The 9,342-nt window shown below is 39.7% G+C and overlaps 1 protein-coding gene across 1 annotated transcript in view; it reads left to right on the top strand.

The window, feature by feature from the left end:
* The first annotated feature begins 4,453 nt into the window (after window positions 1–4,453).
* Window positions 4,454–9,342, top strand: part of LOC105054292 (calcium-dependent lipid-binding protein) — a 29,884-nt gene continuing 24,995 nt past the window's right edge. Inside the window, 2 exon segments of the mRNA XM_010935784.4 lie at window positions 4,454–4,803; window positions 8,409–8,510. Coding sequence (XP_010934086.2) covers window positions 4,699–4,803; window positions 8,409–8,510 — 207 coding nt within the window. The 5' untranslated portion in view covers window positions 4,454–4,698.

Raw genomic sequence — 9,342 nt, 5'->3', positions numbered from 1 at the left:
GCTGACTTAGTTTTAACTAAGCAGAATATTATGCCAATTCGACTTTGATCGAATCGAAAATATACCGACTTAACTACGATCAGTCAAAAGATATTCGGTTTACCATCATTTATCAAATATCTAGATATACTGACTTGACTATGATTAATTGAAGGATATTCGACTTATCATCGGCTATCCAAATATCTAAAAGGTAAAGTATGTCAATTAACACTCGACTAATGGATGAATTCTACAATAGTTATTACTGAACATTTGATTCGCCAATTAATATTCGATTGTCCGACTATGATTCTACGATATTGGAAGTATACAAAAAAAAAGAGAAATTGATACTTTGAAAATGTTCTTTTTATTCATTAAAGAAAAATTATAAAAAATGGATCAAAGTTCAATTACAAAATTTATCTAAGTACAAAAAGAAAATGAAAATGCTACATCGATCACCAATTGGTTTCTTCATCTCCCTGCTCTGATACAGCTTCGATAGCTGGAGCAGGCTCTGGTGTAGTCGATGCATCATCTTCGATCAGTGTGGCACCCTCTTTAGCAGCCTCTTCTTCCGAGCCAAGAGGAACGACGCTGCCAAGTCCAAGTCTGGATACAATTTACTGATCGTATCTCAACCGTCCTCATATCCAATGCAGTAGGAAGTAAATTCACCTTTGCGAATTTCCTCCTTGAATTTCTCCAAATTTTTGAAGTTCTTGATGGCCAGATTTAGAGTGTCCTTCGCCGACTTTGCTTCAACTCTCATGGAGGCCAACTCAGCATCGGCCAGTGCCAGCCTTTTCAAGGTGGCCCGATGCCTTCCACGCTCTGCTTCAAGTTCATCAATGCATCCATCCCTTTCTCTTCAGAGCCGATGGATGGAGTGCTTCTTACTCCTAATCCGAGATTCGAAGGATGTAATATTTTGTTGAGCTGACTCAAGCTTGGCTTTGGAGGACTGAAGCTCGGCTGTCAGATGGGAGACTTCTTCTTGAGGCTTTGCCTCCCATTCGGTTGCTGCCTGAAGTTGTTCGAGGGTAGCAATCTTCTCTGCATTGGCCGTCGATACCTTATCCATCCAAGATCGACGAAAGTCGGTGATCTTCTGATACCCGCTCTCTAGAGCGTGCATATCGTGTGCCCACTGAAAGCAGAAGACAAATCAAGTCAGATATAAAAAAAGAGAGAGAGAAATGTCGAAAGATTACCCCAAGTATCATCGGATAGAAGGAAGAGAACATCTCGGCCACTGTCCGACTCTTCCTATTCTCTTTATCAGTTGGGAGAAGAGCAGCTTCAATAAACCACTTGGCCAATGTTGGATTGGCCAAGGCTAACTCACCTTCGGAGATCCAGATGTCGAAGAGAGTGGGGAGGCCCACAGACGACCCATCATCGGTTGAAGTCATTGGCACCTTCCCTCGATCACCAATCAATGGTCGTGCGCTTGAGACCGTCGGAAAATCAGTACTTGACTGCGCCTGAGATCGTTCCGCTTGAGGAATAGTCGATGCAGCCGCAGACTACTGAGGTTCGGCCACGACCAATCCAGCCTGAACCCATGCTGATGGAGCTGCCGATGGTTCTGTCGTAGCTCCGTCATCTCTCGCCGCCCATCCTCAGCAGACGGTGCCTCAATTGGAAGAAGCATTGTCGGGGCCGACAACACTAGGACTGGCTCGAGAACTGACTCCGACGGAATGACGAATTCCCTCATCGGTACCGACGGAGTGGTGACCCGACTCTTCTTCGATGGTCAGGAAGGTCCAGCTTCAGCTGCTGCCTTCTTCTTGGCAGCATGCGAATGAATATCGGCAGCGGACACTCATGCCCTTTTCCGCATAGCTGCAATCAAAAGAAAAGATCAGTATAGAACTCAGAAATAAACAAAAAGAAAGAAATGAAATGGCCAACTATATTATACCTAAGGAAGTTATCAAACTAAGTCTGGCATCATAGAGAGCTTGTTCGGTCATCAGCTCTCGTTGTGGTGAAACTTTCATGTCTTTCAGTCAGAAAAAGTCTTCCCGATCATTGGCATCCACACGACTATTCTCATTGGGGCCAGTTCTTGGATAGCCCTAGCATGAAGGGAAGCCCCAGAGAAAAAAAGAGACAAAAAAAATTGATTCTTCCATCCATGAATGGATGATGGAAAATCGGAGATGAAGGAAAGATCTTTCCTCGGGTTGAAGAACTACTAACCCTTGGCCTTGGGATGAGGACGAAGGACAAAGAAAGTCCGAAATAAAGAAGGACAAGGTTTAGTCGGGATAAGCCGATATAACAAGGTGAAACTAATGATCAACCGGATGGAGTTCGGAGCCAGCTGAGCAGCACAGAGACCATAGTAGTCGAGCAGATTTCGGACGAACTTCGAAATCGAAAATCGAAGACCAGCCCAAAGGTCCTCGACATAAAATGCGACCTGGCCCGAAGGAGGAGAGTTCACCCGATCTCTGTGCCAGGAGCAAAAAGCTGATACTGCTTCAGAATATAGTATTGTTCCCAGAGCTATTCAATATTGAGCCCGGATAAGGAAGAAGCTTCCATTTTCAGACCCAAAAGAGAGTCGTTGGCTGGATTCCCCGAACGATTATCCTAAGAAGAAGAAGCCTTTTTACTGGCCATCAAAAATGAAAAAAAACTAGAAAAGAGGAGGAAAAATCCTAAAAGAAGGAAAATCCTAAACGAGAGAAGAAGAACTCGCCCTGGAGCCAAAGGTGACATGAGGAACAAGACTCGGAAGCACCTAACACTAGGGCAGCAGAACCTTCTCTTGCAGAGGAAAGCAACAAATGCAAAAGTAAAGCCTGGATGAAAGCAACTTTATATATATAAGATCTCTCAACGGTCCGGATGAAATCAGGATCTCTTTAGATGTCGACACATGACGACATCGAGACCGACCATTGACCGAACGGTTTGACGCACCTACTCTTAGATCATGCCACCTCATCATTATCCGCGTGAACAATTCGGAACCAATAGTATTTGGACACATGGCCAAGACCTATTAATCAAAATCAAATCGTCCAGATTTTTTGGGCACCGAATTATCTTTCCGAAATGGCAGTCCAATGATAATCTCACGGTTATCAAAACAACAAATAGCTGGAAACCTCTCGTATTTCAAAAATCATAAATGCCAGTAGTCGATTCGGGATTTGAAGCAGCACGTGATATGACAACTCTCTTCGTCTAACGTGAGACCACGTGACAATATACACGTCAGATCACCTTGGATTTGGGAGTGGGGGGCAACTGTTGGGATAATTCAACTGACCTCCGATTTGATTATAGATCAGCTTCATAAACACAGTATGCTGACTCACAATCAGTTGACCGACCGACAACTGGCTATTCTCAACCATCAATAGACAACTATGACAACTCAGTTAATATCCGACTCACGACCATCGGCATATCAGAGTTACCGATCGATGCTCATTCGAATCTTCACGACTACCAACATATAGTCGGCTTATCTTTCCACGATCACGTAAGACCGAAATATATGGAACCTATATGTCTGGCCATTATAAATGATTATCAACTATATGTCACGATCATTAGTGGGCATAAACAACCTATTAACTATATGATTATGTCCAATAATTTAGTGCTATAAAAAGCGGACCACGTACTCGACGGTTACATCTGAATCATCTATAAAAGGGAGGTAAGTGAACAGCATTGGTAAGATAATTCTGGGCTAATACTCTGTAATTTCAAATATTCTTCATCTGCTATTCATCATTCTTCACTGACTTAAGCATCGGAGGATTTTCGTCGGACATCATTTCGGTCTGTGAGGATTTTGTTTTGCAGATGTTCTTTACCGATGACAGACGCAACAAAAAAATTAACCACAATCTGATTTATAAATTTTATTTTTAAAATATAAAAAAATTAAATTAAATCTATCTCATATAATTTTTATTTTAAATATAAAATAATAAAATAGCATGTGACACGTTGTTACCGTCCATCTTCCAATGACAACCATTCAATATATATATATATATATATATATATATATAGCAACCAACCGTGTACCCTGTAGGATCCTTGCTGCGTCAGATCATATAAATTTGCCGACAACGACCCCAATAACAACCAATCGAGGCGGGGATCCTAAGCAACGAGTAACGCTCACCACGGTAACATGATGTGCCGAAAGAATGAGACCACTGAGTGTGATTTGTTTGCTTAGGCATGCCGGCATGCCGACACCAGCAACCTTCCCAAACAAAGAGTAGTTATGACGAATTTGGAAGCGGTTCCATCCCGGGACCAGTCCCAGAGAGGAGTAACGCCGCGAAGTCAGTTGCCGAAAAAAAAAAAAAAACAAAGGACATCAATTATTATTATTATTATATATATTTTTAGCGCAGAAGGAAGTTACAGGCCACAATATTATTTGAAACCAATATCTAGTCCACCTCTCTTCAGTCCCACCTCCCTCGCGGTTATCGTCACGCTAGTACGCTTCCTGACCACCGTCTCATCTTCTTTGGCCTTATCGGTCCGGGTCGTTAATGGCTGCTCTCCAGTATTGATTTCCACGCAGCAGAGGTGGCATTGGATCCGAGAATCAGAACAATAAAAGGAAACTAAACGGGAAAAAAAATAGGAGGGGAGAGACAAGGCGATTGGTCTTCTTGTTTCGGGGAGGAAAATAGGGAAAAATTAAGAGGGAGAAATATGGGGCTGATCTCGGGCATGGTGATGGGGACGATGGTGGGGATAGCGCTGATGGCCGGGTGGAGCCGCATGATGAGGTACCGCAGCACCAAACGCATCGCCAAGGTTGGCATCCGGATTCACCCTCTCGCTTCCCCCTTTTCTTTGATTCTTTCTTTCTATTTTCGGATGCGGTTTTTTAATATCTTTTCTGCCTTTGATGACGATGGCATTGTGAGGATGGCTTGGATAAGATTTTTTTTTTTTTTCCCTCGTTAAAAAGGATAACATGTTTTCTATGCACGTACTTCCGCTGAGTCTGTTTTTGGGAGTTGAGAATTGGCTGATGAGAAAGATTGGTATTTCACAAGGTTGGCATCTGCTGAGTTTGAACGAAATCAAAGTAGCTGTTCGTTTTGACAATCATGGCTCCTTATGGATAAAACCATAATTGGATTTCGTTATGTTGTTAGGTTATTGTTAGCTTGTCTTTTAGTATGGTTTGTTAATTTATTGTTAGCAGAAGTTATATTTTTATTGCTTTTTCATTTTAATTGGCAATGGCAATCATTTATAACCAAATGCGTCATGAATTCTGAACAGAGCTCCCAGCTATGACTACTGCATTGTCAACAAAATTCTCTTTCAAACCAACCTCCGTTTTTTTTTTTTTCATTTCCCATCTAAAGGATCCAAGAGCTTTCTTTTAATCACCCTTTGGAGCATTCTCTATGCGTATAGCGGTAATGTCTAGATTCTAAACAATGACTTCTTTGGCACACATTTTCACCACACCTGCTTGCATGGATGCTTCCCTCTAAGGTAGAATGCTTCCCTACCGATGCATTTTTACATCCCACAGCTTCGGTAGATCGCTTAGCCCCATTCATCTTCAGTACAAGAGCACTCGATTAGTGAGCTATCATGCACTCTTTCAAGAATGGCTGGTTCTAGGCAAATCTCCTGGTTGTCTGTGCACTGCTACCTCCTTCATCACTGAGCAGTTATTTAGGGGCCTTAGCTAGTAATCCGGATTGTTTCCCTCTCAATGATGAAGCTTATCTCCCAACGTCTCACTAGCCGACCTTGACCCCTGTCCTTCTCCTTTATTTTTCGGAAAAAGAATATGAAAGAAATGCCGTCTATCTCTTAGATGGGAGTAAGGAACCACCCAAAACATCTGAGATTGGGAAGTCTATTGCTAGGTGCATCTCCTACCTCGGACCCAGATGCCTAGTTGCTATTTGATTCAAAACCATCTAGGATGCAATATTCTAATTCCATATTTCAAAGATTTTTGTATTACCCCTCATGTCCTTTTTTTTTTTTGTTTTGTTCTTAATGTATCCATAATAAGTTTTAGCATGTATGTTGTGGCTGGAGTTTTTCTTAATATAGCTTGACATTCTCTGTATATTTGTCTTTCCCTTTTTCTTTAGATAAAATGACCTATTTGCTGCACATTTGATCCACTAATGAATAGTACTACGGCCTGTCCACTCTCTTAAGATATTGTATTTGCCTTTTCTAGGTCATAGGCCGGAGCAAAATCAAGTTTTTATCCTATTATATTATATAATGTCTCTGATTCTTCTTCTGGGGTACAGCTGCTGGTAATGATGTGTCTCATTTACTACCACCAGCTTTATCGGTGGTGTCCTGTTATCATCCAATTTACATCTAGAATTTTGCCATTATGCACCATAGCTTTTTCTGTATGTATAGGATCCTGTAGTCTTAATCTCCTTTTTCTTGTGGAGGAAAAGCACTTTTTTATATTCTCCTTTATAACTATGCAATACAAAGTCTTCTTTCCATCCTTGTGTTGTCAATCTCATTTCTCGTTAATTTTAGAAGTAGAACATTCCAAGTTGTTCTTTTGTCAAGATAACTGTCTTCACTTCTTTTCATGAAGAATCCTTGTCTCCTTGTTGTAAAAATTGGGAGCTAATGCAATGTGCTACTTTCAAAACCCCAGTTGACCTTGCACCCCTTCATCATAGTTAGGTTATGTTGTGATCAATTGCCCATGAGGTATGCTTTACCACACCTTTGCCTATTTGCCATTATAATGAAGTCAAGCCATGAAACAATGCTTTTATAAAGAATTCCTTGGGCAACACTTACTTAATGCTTGCAGTCTAGCATTAATGAGAGCTGTATTACAATTCGTTTCATAGTTTATTCTGTTCACTGCAGGTATTGTAAAGTCTCTTAATTACATTTTCTGTAAACCTAATGTCATCCCTAAACAATTACAATTTGGCTTGGGATCAATGAGTGATGCTGATATTATGTATCATATCGTTCTGTGATCATAAACAATGTCTAGGAACTTCAGGTGAGTGCGATAGATGTAAGAGTATTCGAGATGGGTGCTTGTCTGAATAAAACAGGCATGTTCAGATATTAGAACATTGGAGGAAAAAATAGAGGGGGCCTAATTAGGGTAAAGGTGTTGGAAAGCAACAAAGATATTATTAGTAATTTAGTATTGCTAACAAGAAAAATCTTAGGAAGCCTTAATAGGAAAGGTTTGATTTTAGTCTGAGCACTGTGAAAGAAGCCTAGGATAACCTGGCTAATTTGAAAGGGAAAAGCTAGTGTTCATGGTAGATGTAACCGTCAGTGCGAATCAATGGTGAGAAACACTGGTGGCATTATTGACCCTAATAACCTTTCTTGGCATGAATTGATTTGAGCTGGGCAAAGGTTATACGATATTCAGTTTGTGTCTACTTTGGGTCATCATCTTGATCAAATTTATTCTAAATAAGATGGTTCCAGGTCAGATGCCATGTCTCTTTCAAGTCGTGAATATTGTTAAGAGGCTTTTTTGAGGTAAGTTGGATCTGGTTCATGGTTCGGAGTACTAGTTGTGGTACCTATACTGGTACCTTGCTGGTCCAATGTCGGGTCAATTCATGGTACTGAAACTCGATATGCCCCCTGTACTCACTGTAGGTTAGCTACTAGTATGGTACGCCTGGTACCAGGCAGTACAATCTAGTATGGTGGGCCATGGTCTGATTTGTGTGGTTCAGGTCATTCAAATCATGATATGGTTCAAGAGTTGAATCAAGCTGTTCAGATCAGTTTGGACTGTCTTGTCACTTACCTCTCTGGCAGGATACATATTTAACCCTCTAAAAGGTAGACATGGGATTGTATCAAACCAATCAAACATAATTCCCAAAAATTGAACCCATTTCCATCTCTAACAAAGAAGTGTTCATAACATGGATGCGTATCTTTAGTTACAGCATATTGGTTATTATTGTGACCTGACCAACAAAATATATCCTCAATAGAGGCAATTCATGCATCATGGTATGGTCCCTCAACATTTGAGATATTTTTTTGATGGACTTTCAGTTTAAAATCAAGCTTTTAGCATGTTGGAAATTCTGGTGAGCTGGGGTACCAATCAAGTTAAAAGACTAAAAACTTTGAAATTTAACGTCAAGGCTTGTTATCTATGATTTTGTAAAACACCAAAGAATTATTGTTGTGACTAAAATTTTTTGTTTATGCTAACTTTTGTTACACACAGAAGCTAGATGTTGATAATCATGTTAATTCTCTCAATCAAGTTATATGGATGCATCATGTTATAGGGTGCCACACTCTATATTTCAAGATATTGTTGTGCTCCTTAATATTTAAGTAGCTTGCTGAATTCAGTCGAACAAGATTGTCGATACTTCTGCTTATACCTTCATCTTTTATAGGCAGTCGATATAAAACTTTTAGGATCCCTCAACAGAGATGATTTGAAGAAACTGTGTGGTGACAATTACCCTGAATGGATATCTTTTCCTGTATTTGAACAGGTTAGTGCAACCTGATCACCATTTTGCAGCACTTTAATGTATTAATATCTCATGTGCATGTTGACTGCATTTATTGGGTCATTTATATTTTCTAAGTGTGTATTTTGTTCCTAGATGTGTGCAGCCCAAATATTAGTTTTGGGGCTTAATTCCTGAGAATGTGATTTCCCAAGATTGGGACGGACTGAAATTTCTGAGATTAATATTCAAAGGAGGAGGAAGATATAAATGAAACCAACATGTAGATGGAACTTGAAAGAGAAGAATTTGGGCAACGTTCAAAAGCAACTTATGACTTTTTCACTGTAAATCACAAAATATTTGCAAATTTGCTAAATGAGGAAAAATACTTATTTCTGATGTTGCATCACATGTGAAAATAGTTTAAGTTCAGTATTTGTGTGTAGCTTGAATAACTTATAAACTGTGACCATACATTTATAGATTGGGTCAGCTCACATGTTATTTTCATTTTGTGCAAATAAATGGATACTTATTGCTTTATTTTATTTGCAAAATCTGAAAAAAAAAAAAGGAACGTCAAATGATGTATCTTGGATCACACCACAACCTCCATATATTTTATGCATGCCTTCTCTTAGAAAAGCATTCTTTAAAAAAAAATGGGATTTGAATTAAAGTAAATATCAACCATATTGGCAATCACATGTACAGAAAGTTTTTTTTTTCCATTTTTGAGAAGGTAATGATTCTCCATAGGAGCACCAAAAAAAATTTATTAAAAATTCGAGAGAGAAGTTACCGGTGAAAAGAAAAGGAAAAGGAACAGAAAATTGATCAAATTTACAAGCACTCCCAGTTTTGTCATTCT

This window comes from Elaeis guineensis, chromosome 11 (genome assembly GCF_000442705.2).
Source record: "Elaeis guineensis isolate ETL-2024a chromosome 11, EG11, whole genome shotgun sequence".
Taxonomy (NCBI): Eukaryota; Viridiplantae; Streptophyta; class Magnoliopsida; order Arecales; family Arecaceae; genus Elaeis; species Elaeis guineensis.
This window is presented reverse-complemented; position numbering and strand designations above follow the sequence as displayed.